At 38.5% G+C, this 19255-nt stretch overlaps 1 protein-coding gene across 1 annotated transcript in view; it reads left to right on the top strand.

Annotated features, from left to right (window-relative positions):
* Window positions 1–19255, top strand: part of LOC138853094 (ionotropic receptor 21a-like) — a 65860-nt gene that overhangs the window by 37928 nt on the left and 8677 nt on the right. Inside the window, exons 10-11 of the mRNA XM_070087709.1 lie at window positions 5275–5453; window positions 16076–16235. Of these exons, the coding sequence (XP_069943810.1) occupies window positions 5275–5453; window positions 16076–16235 (339 nt within the window). The remainder of the gene's footprint in view (window positions 1–5274; window positions 5454–16075; window positions 16236–19255) is intronic.

Genomic DNA, 19255 nt, shown 5'->3' with positions numbered 1-19255 from the left:
TATTTATGACGAAATAAGGGAATGTTCCAGAGCATGGTAGTGCCATGACTATCATACTCATGCAAGACATGAACTTTTAACGTTGTTTCAAGGAGAAAATTGGAAGCCGTAATCGTAAAAATTCGAAAATGGTGTTATGTTACCTACGTTATAAGTAATAGGGCTGAGGAGAGTTTGTTGAGGTAGTTTGAGCATTTATAGTGGATGGAGGAAATACGATGACCATTAGTGTGTGTGAGTCAAGGGTGGAAGGAAGGCGAGGTAAAAATCGTCAATGGAAGAAGAGTAAAAATCAAAATACCGTACAAGGAACTAATAATAAATAGCCACACTTAAAAAGAGGAATGAGGAAAAGTGTAAAGGGCAAATGAGTACAGGGATGGAGGAAGTGGCAGTAGCGGTAGTAGTAGTAGTAATGAAATGATAACAGTGGTAGAACTATCATTAATATTCTGAAGCCTATCAGAAGAGGCATTGTTTAGTTAATGTAAATAAATTAATGTTACTACTTATTTAATAAAATTGGCAAATTAGGTCTTATGCTGCTGAATTGTGTTTATAAAACACATCAGCACTGAAGATGAGACATTCTTCAGTTACTGCAAGGACTCCAACTATTCCAAGCTATTAAATGAATTTAATGCAATTAAAATTTTGCCTGCAGACAAACAAACCTTGATGGTTACAGAGAAAGAAGTCTCAAATATATTTAACTAGAATATAGTTCTCACACTGTTTTACACAAAACGGGCAAACACATCTATTACACACTTCATTTTCACTCCCTGTCTTTGGCACACACACCAACATTCTCCACCATTTCTTTCGTCTGGTGATCAGCTTTGTGTAGCCCTATGATTTATGCTATTTAATCAATGATAGATAGCCCCAAAACCAAAGGGAGCACTGGACAAAAGATAGGGTGGGTAAGAGACAACAGTGCAACACTTCCTCTCACCATGGCAGCCACTTGGGCAATGAGAAGTCACTGTGAAGAAAGGCAGCAGGCCGAGACGTCATGCTAATGGCTGCTACCCAGTGGAATGCACTGACGAAAAAAGACCTCTCTATGGTAGGCCTTTGATTTTCATCACAGCATTGTGCTGGGGTGCTCACCTGGTATAATGCCGTGATGAGTGTATATGTGCAGACACAGGCGTTTTTACAAGCCTAAACGCCCCACTGATGCAAATAATAGTTCTTCCTCGGGGACCATTCTACAATAATCCCTTTTCTAGATCAGTCTATGAATGGCGTAACATTTAGACTTATCCACTTATTCTTTTCCTCAAGAGTTTCTCGACTGCCTTCTCAGACCAAGATATACCCTATTAAAGGGCTTCCAAAATTGCTGGGAACTTCTGGGAAAATGTAGCATGACGTAGAGCCAGATTATCCACCAGACCCATCCTGGACCAGTGGAAGGTGAGAACTGAACAACGTAAGACTTTACCACCAGACGTCAGCTCGGACTGAGCAAGGGTTGAGTAGCTAAATAATTTATGGCCAGATATTATAAAGCTGAGTAAATTCATTTTAGCTATTAATGAAGATACTTAATATAATAAGTGATAAAGCCAGAATAATAGGTATAAACATATCGTCTCTTTCTTAAAATAAGCAAAGGGTGTAACAAGCTAATTTCTATTTGTCTAAGAGAGCATCTCTTCCTTGAGGTCTGCATAGTTTTGTAATTATTGATTTGTGTTTTTATTTAGCTGTTTTACATCAGGTATTCTTAAGTAAACACACAATTTGTAACAGATGGACACTTGTAACATTGTTTTCCGTACAAAAATTCACCCACAGCACACATTAACCTCACAGAGGTTTTGCCAACCTTGAAGGTGGATAGAACTTAGTTCTGTGTGAGGGAAAAGTTCAACAGATAGGAGTAGCGAGCGAGTACATGGTAACGATAGTTTGATTGCCGGCTGCTTGTTAAGGTAGGGTAAGTCTAGCTCCCGCTATCCCCCCCTTCTCTCCCCCCCCCCCCCCGAAAGGTGACGTGTGGGGCTCAGACCAAACGGTAATCACTCAACTCACAGCTCCCAGCACAACTCTTGGAATGACAGAGTGGGTCACCTGCCAACCAACGAGAAGTATTGAAGGAGACGGACTAACGGCCCAAGACGTCACATGTTGGATCTACCTACCTGTTTATATGTACGGCACCATAGGACATAACCTCTCATCTTTGCAGTGGTAAAGAACCTGCGTTCCTGTCATCTGGACTGACTATTCAAGGCTATAGACTCTGTGAAGAACTGGCCGTTGGGTTGTCACCAACACCTGTGACCCCCCCTCCACCATCAACAACGGCTACAATTGCTACAAGACGGTGTCAACCTCCACCAGACACCCCAATATCACTGTATATATATTAGCATTGAATTCAAATGCCATTTTTTCATTTCATTTTTCATTTTTTCTTTCAATTAGGATACACATTCATGTTTTATTGTTTTATGTTTTCCATTTCTAAATAAGAAAGTGTTTATCATTGTCTGTTATTATTTCTTTTTCTATTCATTAATTTTCCTGAGGAGGAGCCAGCCTTGGTAATACTGGCTTAAGTTGTTACAGGGCTGAGTAAGCCTTCTCATTCTGGTTTTCATTGTTTTTAATGTTCTGATTGAAAATATCACCTCAGTATAAAGTAACGTCACTGGAATTGGTTATGTTATGATTCTGAAAATTACATGAAATTCAACATTTTTTTTTTTTAGGAAGAAAAATCAATTATGGTATTTTCTGGTGAATACTGTTAACTGGATGTTGAAGCAAAAGTGATGCCTTATGTGTATTTTTTCAATTACATGAAGTTTGCAACATTCTACTTTGGAACCATTAAAAACACGAATGAAAATTTCCATGAAGATAAAGCTACTAAACTCGATGACACTCGATGTATGCTCAAGACTTATTCCTCTAAGAAAAAGGAGGAGTAGATGTAAAATAGAAAGAGACAGGCGCTCCCTTTACAGGCGACGAAAAAGAATAACAGCGGCTAAAAGAGGCCAATATATCTGAAATGCGTAGGGAGTCACTGGTCAGAGAAATAGCAAACATCGAACTTAAGCTAAAGGAATCATAGAGTAGTCAGGAATCGCGGGAAGAACTAAAAGCCATAAATGAAATTGAAAGAAACCCAAAGTATTTCTTTTCCTATGCCAAATCAAAGTCGAGAACAACGTCCAGTATTGGGCCCCTACTTAAACAAGATGGGTCCTACACAGATGACAGCAAGGAAATGAGTGAGCTACTCAAGTCCCAATATGACTCAGTTTTTAGCGAGCAGCTAACCAGACTGAGAGCCGAAGATCGAAATGTATTTTTTATGAGAGCGCCACAGAATTTGGTTAACACAAGCCTATCTGATGTTATCCTGACGCCAAATGACTTCGAACAGGCGATAAATGACATGCCCATGCACTCTGCTCCAGGGCCAGACTCATGGAACTCCATGTTCATCAAGAACTGCAAGAAGCCCCTATCACGAGCTTTTACCATCCTATGGAGAGGGAGCATGGACACGGGGGTCGTCCCACAGCTACTAAAAACAACAGACATAGCCCCACTCCACAAAGGGGGCAGTAAAGCAATAGCAAAGAACTACAGACCGATAGCACTAACATCCCATATCATAAAAATCTTTGAAAGGGTCCTAAGAAGCAAGATCACCACCCATCTAGAAACCCATCAATTACACAACCCAGGGCAACATGGGTTTAGAACAGGTCGCTCCTGTCTGTCTCAACTATTGGATCACTACGACAAGGTCCTAAATGCACTAGAAGACAAAAAGAAAGCAGATGTAATATATACAGACTTTGCAAAAGCCTTCGACAAGTGTGACCATGACGTAATAGCGCACAAAATGCGTGCTAAAGGAATAACAGGAAAAGTTGGTAGATGGATCTATAATTTCCTCACAAACAGAACACAAAGAGTAGTAGTCAACAGAGTAAAGTCCGAGGCAGCTACAGTGAAAAGCTCTGTTCGACAAGGCACAGTACTCGTTCCCATCTTGTTTCTCATCCTCATATCTGACATAGACAAGGATGTCGGCCACAGCACCGTGTCTTCCTTTGCAGATGACACCCGAATCTGCATGACAGTGTCTTCCATTGCAGACACTGCAAGGCTCCAGGCGGACATCAACCAAATCTTTCAATGGGCTGCAGAAAACAATATGAAGTTCAACGATGAGAAATTTCAATTACTCCAATATGGTAGACACGAGGAAATCAAAACTTCATCATAGTACGAAACAAATTCCGGCCACAAAATAGAGCGAAAAACCAACGTCAAGGACCAGGGAGTGATCATGTCGGAGGATCTCACCTTCAAGGACCTTCACATTTTATCAATTGCAGCTGCTAGCGAAATGACAGGATGGATAATGAGAACCTTCAAAACTAGGGATGCCAAGCCCATGATGACACTCTTCATGTCGCTTGTTCTATCTAGGCTGGAATGTTGCTGCACACTAACAGCACCTTTCAAGGCAGGTGAAATTGCTGACCTAGAAAATGTACAGAGAACCTTCACGGCGCGCATAACGGAGATAAAACACCTCAATTACTGGGAGCGCTTGAGGTTCCTGAACCTGTATTCCCTGGAACGCAGGCGGGAGAGATACATGATTATATACACCTGGAAAATCCTAGAGGGACTAGTACCGAACTTGCACACGAAAATCACTCACAACGGAAGCAAAAGACTTGGCAGACGATGCAACATCCCCCCAATGAAAAGCAGGGGTGTCACTAGCACGTTAAGAGACCATACAATAAGTGTCAGGGGCCCGAGACTGTTCAACTGCCTCCCAGCATACATAAGGGGGATTACCAATAGGCCCCTGGCAGTCTTCAAGCTGGCACTGGACAAGCACCTAAAGTCGGTTCCTGACCCGCCGGGCTGTGGCTCGTACGTTGGATTGCGTGCAGCCGGCAGTAACAGCCTGGTTGATCAGGCTCTGATCCACCAGGAGGCCTGGTCACAGACCGGGCCGCGGGGGCGTTGACCCCCGGAACTCTCTCCAGGTAAACTCCAGGTAAAATACAATTTTGAAAATAATGATCCTGGATCTTCAAGACATTGTGTGTTTGTTCATCTGATCCTGAACATTAAATAGGCACTCACAAAAAACATTTAACATTCTTTTAAAATATGTGTTGATATATTTTTCTTTAAATTATGATTCATGTCTGACAATACTGAAAAAAAAAAACTTGAAAAATAACTTTTTTCGTCTATTTTTACATTCAGGTTGTGAGAGCAGAGGAAGCTTTGTCTATGGTAAAGGAAGGAAGTTACACTCTGATATCGGGTAATTATTACATTACCGTTATCATCCAGTCCTTCTACACGAACAAATACGGCCAGTCTCCCTACTACATCTCTTACCCTGGAATTAGCTTCATAGCGGATTTTGGATGGGGATTTAGGCAAGTATACTGTAATGTTGTCAATAATTGTGTTCAGTTCCGTAATTTATAGGCGCATCAGAAGAGGAGAGGTTAACCTTACTGACCAATATGTTCAGCTTAAAAGAGAAGTAAAAAAGACGATTAGAAAGGCTAAACGTGACTATGAAATTAGAGTTGCTAATGAATCAAAGACTAATCCAAAGGGGTTCTTTCAAGTGTATAGGACGAAAGTGAAGGAAAAAGTAGGACCTCTGAAATCTGGGAATGGACAGCCGACGGATAATGAACTGGAAATGTGTTCCTTATTTAATGACTATTTTTTGTCAGTTTTTACACAGGAAGATGTAAATGAGATTCCAGTAATTAACAATTATTTAGTTCCTGATGAATTTAAGTTAACTAATATACTGTGACGAGGGACATGGTTATTAAACAGATAGACAAACTGAAACAAAATAAGTCCCCGGGACCCGATGAGTTGTTTTCAAGGGTACTTAAGGAATGCAAGATGGAGCTTAGTCAGCCATTAACGAGTGTATTCAATGCGTCCATCCTTACCAGTGTTGTGCCAGAGATGTGGAAGATGGCTAATGTGGTTCCTATATTCAAATCAGGGGATAAGTCCACTCCTTCAAATTACCGTCCAATAAGCCTGACATCTATAGTGGGCAAGTTATTAGAATCAATTATAGCTGACATTATCAGAAGTCACCTTGAAGAGCATAACTTGATAAATGAATCTCAGCATGGATTCACGAGAGGTCGTTCCTGCCTGACAAACTTACTGACGTTCTTCAATAGAACATTTGAGGCAGTAGACAGTGATAAGGAATATGATATTGTTTATTTGGATTTTAGTAAAGCCTTCGACAGAGTACCTCACAAGAGACTCTTAAGAAAAGTGGCAGCTCATGGTATAGGAGGTAAAGTTCTAGCATGGATTGAGGCATGGCTTACCAATAGAAAGCAGAGAGTTACCATTAATGGAGTGAAATCTGAATGGGGATTAGTCACTAGTGGCGTTCCACAAGGATCAGTTTTAGGCCCTCTCTTGTTCATAATTTACATTAATGACCTTGATGATGGGATTACTAGTGACATGAGTAAGTTTGCTGGATTTATCTCAAGAAGTATAAGTAACAGAAGTCCATAAGAACATAAGAACATAAGAATGGAGGAACACTGCAGAAGGCCTACTGGCCCATGCGAGGCAGGTCCTTATCAAAACGACTACTACTTAAAGCTTCCCTAGAAATAACTCCCGTACCCAATGACACCAATCAAACCCAGCCCCTCCCACTCATATATTTGTCCAATCTCTTAAAGCTACCCAAGGTCCTAGCCTCTATCACCCCACTGGGAAGACTTCCACGCATCTACAACTCTGTTAGAAAACCATTACTTGCCTATGTCCTTTCTAAATCTAAATTTATCCAACTTAAATCCATTATTCCTGGTTCTTACCTGGTTCGACACCCTCAGTACTTTATTAATATCTCCCTTGTTTATGCCCGTCATCCACTTATACACTTCAATGATATCTCCCCTCATTCTACGCCTCTCCAGAGAGTGGAGATTTAAGGCTTTAAGTCTATCTTCATACGGGAGGTTCCTTACACAGTAAATCATTTTAGTCATTCTTCTCTGTATGTTCTCTAATGAGTCTATGTCCATCCTGTAGTAAGGGGACCAAAACTGAGCAGCATAATCTAAATGAGGCCTCACTAGTGATGTATAGAGCTGTAAAATAACTTTTGGACTTCTGTTACTTATACTTCTTGAGATAAATCCAAGTAATCTGTTGGCCTTGTTGCGCACACTAAGGCACTGCTGTCTTGGCTTTAGATTTCTGCTTACCATGACTCCCAAGTCTTTTTCACATTCTGTATGACCAAGCTCTACTTCACCTAGATTATAGCTTCGAGGGTTATTTTCATTACCAAGGGCAAGTACCTTACACTTATCCACATTAAACTTCATCTGCCATTTTTCAGACCAAGACATTAATTTGTTCAAATCGTCCTGGAGTTCATTGATATCCTCCTCAGAGTGAATTATACGGCCTATCTTTGTATCATCAGCAAACTTACTCATGTCACTAGTAATCCCTTCATCAAGGTCATTAATGTAAATTATGAACAAGAGAGGGCCTAAAACTGATCCTTGTGGAACGCCACTAGTGACTAATCCCCATTCAGATTTCACTCCATTAATGGTAACTCTCTGCTTTCTATTGGTAAGCCATGCCTCAATCCATGCTAGAACTTTACCTCCTATACCATGAGCTGCCACTTTTCTTAAGAGTCTCTTGTGAGGTACTCTGTCGAAGGCTTTACTAAAATCCAAATAAACAATATCATATTCCTTATCACTGTCAACTGCCTCAAATGTTCTATTGAAGAACGTCAGTAAGTTTGTCAGGCAGGAACGACCTCTCGTGAATCCATGCTGAGATTCATTTATCAAGTTATGCTCTTCAAGGTGACTTCTGATAATGTCAGCTATAATTGATTCTAATAACTTGCCCACTATAGATGTCAGGCTTATTGGACGGTAATTTGAAGGAGTGGACTTATCCCCTGATTTGAATATAGGAACCACATTAGCCATCTTCCACAACTCTGGCACAACACTGGTAAGGATGGACGCATTGAATACACTCGTTAATGGCTGACTAAGCTCCATCTTGCATTCCTTAAGTACCCTTGAAAACAACTCATCGGGTCCCGGGGACTTATTTTGTTTCAGTTTGTCTATCTGTTTAATAACCATGTCCCTCGTGACAGTAATATTAGTTAACTTAAATTCATCAGGAACTAAATAATTGTTAATTACTGGAATCTCATTTACATCTTCCTGTGTAAAAACTGACAAAAAATAGTCATTAAATAAGGAACACATTTCCAGTTCATTATCCGTCAGCTGTCCATTCCCAGATTTCAGAGGTCCTACTTTTTCCTTCACCTTCGTCCTATACACTTGAAAGAACCCCTTTGGATTAGTCTTTGATTCATTAGCAACTCTAATTTCATAGTCACGTTTAGCCTTTCTAATCGCCTTTTTTACTTCTCTTTTAAGCTGAACATATTGGTCAGTAAGGTTAACCTCTCCTCTTCTGATGCGCCTATAAATTCCCCTTTTCTCCCCTAATAGATGCTTTAGCCTCCTGTTAACCCATTTGGGATCGTTATTATTAGACCTAATTTCTCTCTGGGGAATGTATATACTCTGGGCACTGTGTACATTATTAAGAAAACAATCATAAAAGCAGATCCCTTCATATTCATAAGTATGATTATCGTCAATAAAATCATTAGCTAGATAACCCCAATCAAGATTAGACAGATGTTCCCTAAGTCCATTATAATCGGCAGAACGAAAATCAGGGATTTTTACTGTATTATCATTATTCTTGCATTCCCAATTAATGCTAAAAGTGATGGATTTGTGATCACTTGCGCCAAGCTCTTCAGTGATCTCCAGATTATTCACGAGTGTTTCCTTATTTGACAAGACTAGGTCTAGCAAATTATTACCCCTGGTAGGCTCAGTTACACTCTGTTTCAGAAAACAGTCCTGAACTGTTTCCATAAAGTCACTGGACTCTAGATTACCTGTCAAAGAATTCCAGTCAATTTGACTAAAGTTAAAGTCCCCTACTATGACTATGTTACTGTGTCCAGAAGCCCTAACAATTTCGTCCCAAAGAAGTCTCCCTCTATCGTGATCCAAGCCTGGAGGTCGGTATATTACACCTAGAATTAGTTTTTCTTGACCCTCCACGAACTCTACCCAAACAGACTCTGTTACTGCTCCATCTATTTTTATACCTGTTTTTATGCAACAATTAATATTTTCTCGAACATACAATGCAACTCCTCCCCCCTTCCCATTACATCTATCCACATTGAACAACTTAAATCCCTGAATATTACACTCAGCAGTCATATCCCGACTCTTTAAATCATACCACGTTTCAGTTAATGCAATGATATCAAAGTTCCCAGCACATGCTACCAAACGTAGTTCATTAATTTTATTTCTTGCACTTCGACTGTTAGCATAAAATACCATCATATGTTTTTTCTTCTGCACATTTTTCCTATTCATCTTTGTTTTTACACAATTTCTGAAATTATCATTACCCAGAGTTACTCCATGACAGTTACTATTAAGATTCTTAATATCAGAGCATAAGTCAATATATCCATACTCATTATTAATCATTTCTAAACCCATACCTCTAACTAATCCTAGTTTAAAGTCCTAACAACCCCCTCAACTGAGTTAGCAAGAAAACCCACACCTGCCCTGGATAAGTGAACCCCATCCCTGGCATACATGTCATTTCGGCCATAGAAGTTGTCCCAGTTGTCAATGAATGGTACTGCATTATCCTTACAGTGTTTATCCAGCCAACAATTAATACCAATTGCTCTGGACAACCATTCATTACCAACACCTCTTCTTGGCAAAATGCCACATATAACAGGGCGCCCCCCCTTCTTCCTAATTATGTCTATAGCTGTCCTGAACTTTCTAACTAAATCCTCACTTCTACGCTTGCCTACATCATTGCCTCCAGCACTGAGGCAAATAATAGGATTGATCCCATTACCGTTCATGATGTTGTCAAGCCGGCTAACAATGTCCTCCATCCCAGCCCCAGGAAAGCATACCCTCTGTCTCCTACTCCTGTCCTTCAAGCAGAATGCCCTATCCATGTATCTAACCTGGCTATCCCCAACAACAACAATATTCTTACCTTCCTTGTTGTCGTTCGTCGTGACGATCCCAGTAGTCGACTCACATTCGTCGGGTAGCACCGAGAATGCGTTGGAGGTTTCCACAGGAGTTTCCACAGCAGTCTCTTTCTTCTTCATCGTTTCTGGCTTTCCATTCGTCTTCTTGATCGTCAACTTCGTCGTCCCCTGCTGTCCAGCCACTGACCACGATCCCTTCTTGACCTGAGGACTCGAAACAGGAGGACTACTACGAATCCTCTTGTTTTCCTCGGTCAATCGCCGTATCTCCATCTTCGCTACCCTCAATTCTTCCTTAAGTTGCTGGTAAAGTTGCTCGATGGAGGGCATCTTGGTTCAGTCCACGGGAGCACACAAGACACTTCTTCACAGAGTTAAGTACAGGTCACCACTGAGAGTTAAGTACAGGTCACCACTGAGTTAAGTACAGGTCACCACTGATTGGGTAGGACTTACTTCCACTGGGGAATCCCAAGTAGTATAGTAGAGGTAAAAATTCCTTGAATATATATCCCAGCAATCTAGTTGCCTTATTACGCACGCTTAGGCACTGCTGTCTTGGTTTAAGGTTACTGCTTACCATAACCCCCAAATCTTTCTCTCATTCTATACAGCAAAGTTCAACATTATTAAGCTGGTAGGTGCTAGGGTTATGGACATTTCCGAGCTTTAGAACTTTACATTTATCTACATTGAACTGCATCTGCCACTTTTCTGACCACGAATTGAGTTTTTCTAAATCTTCCTGAAGTTGTGAGACATCAACGTCTGAATCGATTATCCTACCTATCTTCGTGTCATCAGCAAATTTGCTTATGTCACTAATAATTCCCTCGTCAAGGTCGTTTGTATATATAATAAACAACAATGGGCATAAAACTGATCCCTGCGGAACGCCACTTGTTACAGATCCCCAATCAGATTTGACCCCATTTATGCACACTCTCTGCTTCCTATTAGTGAGCCATGACTCGATCCATGACAACATTTTTCCCCCAATGCCATGAGCAGCCACTTTCTTCAAAAGTCTCTGATGTGGTACTCTATCAAAAGCCTTACTAAAATCTAAATAAACAATATCGAATTCTTTATCCGGATCAACGGCCTCAAAAGCTTCGCTGAAAAAGGTTAATAAGTTAGGCAGGAACGGCCCCTGGTGAAACCATGTTGAGTATCATTATTCAAATTATTCCTATCGAGATGGATTCTTATATTAACAGCTATAACTGACTCTCGTAATTTGCCTACAATTGAGGTTAGGCTTATTGGGCGGTAATTTGACGGTAACGACTTGTCCCCCTGCTTTAAAAATAGGAATTACATTAACCATCTTCCATATATCAGGCACTACACATGTTTGAAGAGATAAATTAAAAATATTAGTTAAAGGTTCACAGAGTTCCACTTTACACTCTTTAAGAATCCTTGAAAAAAGTTCATCAGGGCCCGGGGATTTATTTTGCTTTAACCGGTCTATCTGTTTGATAACCATTTCGCTAGTGTTTGTGATATTGCATAATTTATCATCTTCAAGCCCTCTATAAAAATTAATTACTGGGATATTGTCAGTGTCTTCCTGAGTGAAAACCGAGAGAAAATAATTATTAAGAATTCAGCACATTTCATTCTCCTTGTCAGTAAGATGCCCAGAGTTATTTTTAAGGGGACCTATCTCATCTCTAACTTTTGTTCTATAAACCTGGAAAAAACTTTTTGGGTTAGTTTTCGTATCCCTAGCAACTTTAATTTCATAGTCCCGTTTAGCTTTTCTTATCCCCTTTTTAACGTCCCTCTTAATGTCAATATACTGATTCATAAGATGACCCTCACCTCTTTTGATACGTCTATAAATTCCTTTCTTCTGTCCTAAAAGTTATTTGAGCCTATTATTCATCCATCTGGGGTCATTTTTATTCGATCTAATTTCCTTGTATGGGATAAATGTCCTTTGGGCAGCATGTATTGCGTTAAGAAAGCTGTCATACTGATAGCTCTCTTCGTTACTCCAGTCTACAGATGATAAGTGTTCTCTAAGCCCATCGTAATCTGCTAAGCGAAAATCTGGAACTGTTACTGAGTTATCCCTACTATCATACTTCCATTCAATGCTAAATGTAATTGATTTGTGGTCGCTAGCACCAAGTTCCTCCGAAATTTCTAAATTATTAACAAGGGATTCATTGTTTGCCAGAACTAAGTCAAGCAGGTTATTTCCCCTTGTAGGCTCTGTCACAAACTGTTTCAAAAAACAATCCTGAACTACTTCTAAGAAATTGTTTGATTCTAAATTCCCAGTCAAGAAATTCCAATCAATATGACTAAAGTGAAAGTCTCCCAGAATTACTACGTTATCGTGCCTTGTGGCCTTAACAATTTCCTCCCATAGTAGTCTCCCTTGGTCCCTATCTAAGTTTGGGGGACGGTATATTACATCTAAAATCAATTTTTCATGTCCCTCTGAAAATTCTATCCAAACAGACTCTGTATGTGTTTCTTCAGACTTAATACCTGTTTTTATGCAACAGTTCAAGCGATCACGGACATACAGTGCCACCCCATCCCCTTCCCGATACTTCTGTCTACTTGGAAGAATTTAATTGCAACACGAAAGGCCTAGAGCTGCCAATCAACTTCCTTGATGTTCTATCAGTATATACACATTAAAAGGTGTGTGTGCACTGAGTGGTGTATATCGACAGGTGTGTATCAGTGCGGTTCATCCCCTGTATGTGACATTCAGCAGGCATGTCCCGATGACGGATGTGTGTATAAGATTCCTTGTAAAATTTGCGATAAAGTTTATTACGGTCAAACTGGTAAAAGTCTCGAACTTAGATTAAAGCAACATAAATATAGCATTTGAACTAGACAAGATTCCAATGCTCTATTTATTCATTTGAGAGATTTTAACCATTCAATTGATTTTCTAAACGTTGAGAAAGTTTTATCAAGCAAGTCCATGGTTGACAGAAATATAATTGAATCTTGTTTCATAAAAAGCAGTTTTGAAAATAATACGAATATTTCCTTAGGTTTATATAAATTAGATTCATTTATACTTAATAAAATTTGGTTAGAGTTTAATAATACATTGGACAAATAATAAACCTTATTTCTTGTGTAGAATAATTTGTTAGTGGGATGTCATGAGTACCTGTTTAGTTGGACCAGCAGACCTATTGCAGTGTTCCTCTTTTCTTATGAGTCCGGTATTGTCCCGCGTCAGGTGTTTCTTTGTTGTGGGAGTTGACTGTGAGGTGTAGTCTAAGCCCTTTAATTGCCTTCCTTTGATGTATTACTTTCATAGTTCCTTGACAATGCGAGTAGTCACGAAAGCGCTTGGAATTTCACTACTCTTTCACAGTGGTTGTTTTGCATATTTTAAAATCACCTGTTTTCAGTGATCTTATTGCATATATATATATATATATATATATATATATATATATATATATATATATATATATATATATATATATATATATATATATATATATATATATATATATATATATATATATATATAAGACAGTGAAGACGAGTTAATCAGTCTCTCAACCTAAGAGCAGGTGATGAACACCGAAATCTAGAAGAATCTGATGTACAGGTAGGAAGATTGGCACTTATATAATTAGGTCAGGTGAAATGCAGCAGACGAAGACGAAATTTCCCAATGGAAGTTGGTCATGCCCAAGTGTTGGGCCAGGAGTTGGCAAGTAGGTTGTGGAGGTATCTTCTGTACCAAGATTCCATGATGATGCTGTATCTGGCAAGTTGAATATATCAATTAAATATTGAACTCATCATGATATAAACTGGAATTTATTTACCATGATTTAACGAAAATCAGAACTGAATGTATTTCGATCTCTGTGCGTAACGAGAAAGACATCTCATTATTCCATAACTCCAGTCGTCTGTTCCTCAGCCCACGCGATGGGTGTTGTGTTGAGTGTGGCATAAGTTGATAATATTAGCACTCATATGGAAATTCATATTCATATTTCTTCGCCGCTCAGAAGCTAATGAGATATGATTCTCAGAAATTATCGCATGAAAATTTTTTTTCAATTTTCTCTTTTTTTTCTTTTTTAATGTAAACTGAAACCTACAGAGGCAATAATGAATCCAAACTTTTGTCTAAGTAAAAGTAACCAGCTTTTAGAAATATACACTAAGTATGCAAATAAGAATATTATTTTTTGAAAATCTTAGGGCACATGACATTCAATTTTTTAACAATGGTGTTGAGGGTACTCAGATGTTAGTGGTATAAAGAAGTACATTATGTTGATTTAACCTAGAATTACTAAATATGGCCTATCAATGTGACTTTTTTCTGAGAAAAGGAGATATCCTCTGATCATTTCGCACAGATCAATTTGATTAATAAAACTGGTATGTTATATAACTTATATAACCTAACAACAAACGAATTCTTCGTTTAAGGAAAACTCTTCAGCACGAAAATATTAAGAATGACCACAAGATGTATTTTCCACTTATTCCAGAGAACCCAACAAAATTTGCACCTACAAAGCTTAAACCAGGTAAATATTTTACCCATTTCATACGATGCGTCAGCCATTGATGATTGATTTCGTTCACAATTGCTATATTTGAATTAGAGATAAGTGTTAAACCTGAGGAGGTCATATAGCGCTTGTGGAATAGTAGACCCTCAAATTCGGTGATAACAAGAGGAGGATAAGTCCAGTTACTTCAATAATATATAACAATTCTATACTGTTTCGAGAGTAAACGTGGCAAATTGACATCTACACACTTGTATGTTGGATACACGAGTGTATCCAACATAGAAGTGTATCCGATCACAGAAGCCTGTCTCCACCTATCACAGGAAAACTAAATATGGTAATGACCTTCGTAACTTTGGGCACAGGGCACCGAACGCTTGCAATAGTTCTACCAATCTTACCCAAGACAAATTATACCAGTGTTAAAAATTTGAATCCTATCGAATAAGACGTTCTTGAGTAATAAACGAAAATTAATGTGAAAGCAAAGAAAACTTACTGAGAATGTTCCCCCCCAAAAGAAAAGTTTTCCATCTTCAGCCTTTAAAATATCATAAAAAGGCTAACTTTCATTTTTTTTATAGTTTTCTGTTTACATTCTGCTTAAAAATATGTGCTTTTATTAAAAATTCAATTTAATATAATTTGGCCAAAAAAATCAAATTGTTTCCCACACAACCAATTATTACTCATGGCATTAAAGGCCTCTACTCCAGAGTGACTCCTAATTTAATAGTCAGGTGCAACGATAATGCTAGTAGTGGCTACTCCACTGAGTTGCAGACAGTGACTGATTTACCTACAGGCTTGGCAGGCCGTAGCCTAGGGCCTTCGCCTGCAACTTTGGAGGTGAAGTACACTATATATATTTTAAGTTTTACAAAGTTCCCCTTGATTTCAGTTTTTAAAATACTTTATGGTGTTGCTTAGATGTATAACTATAAGCCTGATGCAGTAAATACTATCTAAATGATTCAGTACACTTAAATAATTAAGAAGGAAAATGCTGGCTATTCCATAAGGAGTTGCGCGTTACCTGACTACGAACTACCCGCTGGAACAGCCACCAGTCTCTTGTTAATTTGTCCAGTCACAAAATATTGGACAGAATCCCCCAAAAAAACAAAATTATAGAGAAGTGTATATTTAAAGCTGCCAATATTTTCCTTCAAAATGAAGATACAGGCAGACACGCTGAATTCTAGACGACGTTTCGATCAATCCTGAGCCATTCTCAGATAGAAACTTGAGTTTTTTTTCAATATAAACATAATGAAACGACTTCTAAAATAAATTGCCTCTTTCACAATAAATACGTACATGTTTTCCTCTTCCTTAGGAAAGGTGCGCCATATTACCGACGCTTTAACCAGCTGTTACTGCAGTTAAAAGACTCTGGCATTACGGAACAATGGTTTAAAGAGGTAATAGCCGCTAGAGTGAGGGAGAACAAAGGCGCAGCACTCTACGCTAATGAATCCTGGATTTATACACCGAACGTAGGTATCTCATAACATCTGTTGAATTCCTTGCCATGTACAGATAGGATGACTTACGAATTGGTTAAAATGATTCTTTGCTTTGTGGTTGAACACATGTATATTGAATATCTTTGTGTAATCTGAAATTCGGATTTAAACCCTTAAACAGTCCAAACAAATCGACTTTCAAATTCGTAGTGCCACAAAAGTAGATCTACTTTTTTTAATATATTTTCAAATGTAACAAAAAAAAGTAGATAAAAGTTTTTTTTACACGTTTTCAAATGTAAAACAAAAAAGAAGATCTACATTTTTTTACATACTTTAAGATGTTGAAAAAACGTATATATACGTTTGGACCATTTAAGGGTTAATTAAATATTGTTTTAACATCGACACCATGCCTAACCCTTCTAGGGTAGGGTAGGTGCCTGAGCCCGAGCTTACAGCTCAAAACACTGTCATTCCCATTAGCTCCCCTGGGGCGGGGATGGCAGACCAGAGGGGACAGTTGGTCCCAAAGATGAGGAGGTACTTATACCTCCTCCCATGGGAGACTTAGGTCTCAGACACTCCCTAAAGAGGGAGCCAAGGCCGGGCCACCACTTGGAAAAGGCCCGGGCCGGGAGAATACCGGCGAATCTTTAATAATAATAATAATTGTTTTAACATGGCTACTTTTTTCTAGGCCTGGCAGTATTTTGTTATAATAATTATTGTTAATATTAAAGATATTTCTCAGAAGAGAAGTAGTTGCAAAAGAAAAAAAAAAATAGAGCCACTAACTGTACAGTACATGACGTTGTCCACAATTGCCTCACCACCCAAAGGTGTAGTGTTTATCGTTAAATGGCTCTATCATTATTTCCCCTCAAGGAAGGTTCCTTGGTGTTGGTGAGGGGCTCTTGATTTAGAGAATTGGATCTGTGCTCCAGTTCCCCGAATTGAGCCTGAATGCCTTCCACATTCCCCCCCCCAGGCGCTGTATAATCCTCCGGGTTTAGCGCTTCCCCCTTGATTATAATAATAATAACAATCTATCATCATTTAAAAATTATAAATTATTTTAAATGTCAAGGAACATAAGCAAAGAAACACCCAAATACTTCATTAAAATGACTTCTTACTATTAGTTAGTAACAGCAGCGATACAGACTTAGTCTAAATATTTACATAACTTAAATTATTTGAGATTTAAAAATATTTATGTATACAGTAATCTGACAGCCAGACCTTTCAAAAATCTCCGGAAATAGTTCTAGATTAGTTACTATGGATAGTGAAAAGTATGAGCATATGTAAATGTTGATATCTACATTTAGTCTACTGTTGGAATTTCTCATTAAAATCGTAGCTTAGAGAAGTGAAAAATACGGTGTACATGAATTCACACAAACACGTACATAAGAGACTAACTATACACACGTGTCACTGACAGTTTAGTTATGTCGGTAGATTACTTTGAGACATTTGTTGGTGTTCCACTTACAAGGTTGAGATATTAATTGACCTTAACCCTTTAAGCTTTATATTGATTCCAATAATAATTTAATCATCAGACATGTAAGAAGTGTCTCCAGACTTATTATAAACACATTATCAAGAACATTAAAAAGATTAAACAGAGAGTGACTAGAGATTTTGTGGGTAATCTGTCTTGAAATGCAAGTTAATCCACCAGTTTTTTTTAATATGGGATTGGCAATGAACAAAAAACAATTCATGTTTATTCCCTGACAGTGTCCCCTCAAAATTTCTTATTCTTTCCAAGAGTACTAAGAGGATGCCATTTAACGTTAAGGCAGAGAAAATAAAGACAACAGTTGGTCTTTGTCTTCTGACTTCAGTGCCCCATTCATACGATGGATTTACTTTTCCAACTAGGATTATTTTTTTTTCATTCATTTTCCAGTACATTTCAATTTATTGAATATTATAAAACAGAAGTAAACTTTTGTGCTGTATGATTGGCCCCGTCACGGCTATTTCTTTGGCTCTAGCTCTAGGACCCTACAATTCCTTGGAACCAAATTTTTATATGGGACATGTTTGTACTGAAAGGTATAAATAAATGAAAAATACATTTAAGGGCACTGATGATTAAAACATATCTGTAGCACTGAGGTATCTATTGACAAAATATTTTGCTTGCATAGCTGGCTTCATTACTGGAGTGGATAAGTCTTCTATCTCCAGGATTGTAATTTATCCCTGTATTTTAATAAAATACTGGGATAAATTACAATCCTATGCAGGTGCATTTCATCAATAAAGATAACTAAGTGCTGTACTTGTCTTTATCATCAACTTATCGTATTATAACATTTATAAGCGCCCTGGAATAGCGAATGTCTAGTTGGGTATTCTAAAAGTTTTAGAAATTGAAAGAAATCCAAAATATTTCTTTTCATATGCCAAATCTAAGGCAAAAACCACTTATGCGATGGGACTTAACAAATGGCAGCAAACAAATGAGAGAGATACTGATATCTCAATATGACTCGGTGTTTAGTGAGTCGTTAATCAAATTAAGGGTTACCAATCTGAAAGATTTTTTTATGACCGAGACTCAAAATTTTGTTAATTTCTCCAGAATTTCTGATATAACCCTAAAACTGGGCAGAAGATGCATCATACCCCCAATGAAAAGCCGGAGCGACACAATAAGTGTTAGGGACCCACGACTGTTCAACTGCCTCCCAGCATATATAAAGGGGATTACCAATAGACCCCTGGCTGTCGTCAGGAAGGCGCTGGACAGGCACCTAAAGTCAGTACGGTCTGCGTGCGGTTACCAGTAATATCCTGGTTGATCAAACCCTGATCCACGAGGAGGCCGGGCCGCGGGGGCTTTATATATATATATATATATATATATATATATATATATATATATATATATATATATATATATATATATATATATATATATATATATATATATATAAAGCCCCCGCGGCCCGGCCTCCTCGTGGATCAGGGTTTGATCAACCAGGATATTGCTGGTAGCCGCACGCAGACCGTACTGACTTTAGGTG

The sequence above is a fragment of the Cherax quadricarinatus genome, chromosome 22 (assembly GCF_038502225.1).
Source record: "Cherax quadricarinatus isolate ZL_2023a chromosome 22, ASM3850222v1, whole genome shotgun sequence".
NCBI classification, from domain to species: Eukaryota; Metazoa; Arthropoda; class Malacostraca; order Decapoda; family Parastacidae; genus Cherax; species Cherax quadricarinatus.
This window is presented reverse-complemented; position numbering and strand designations above follow the sequence as displayed.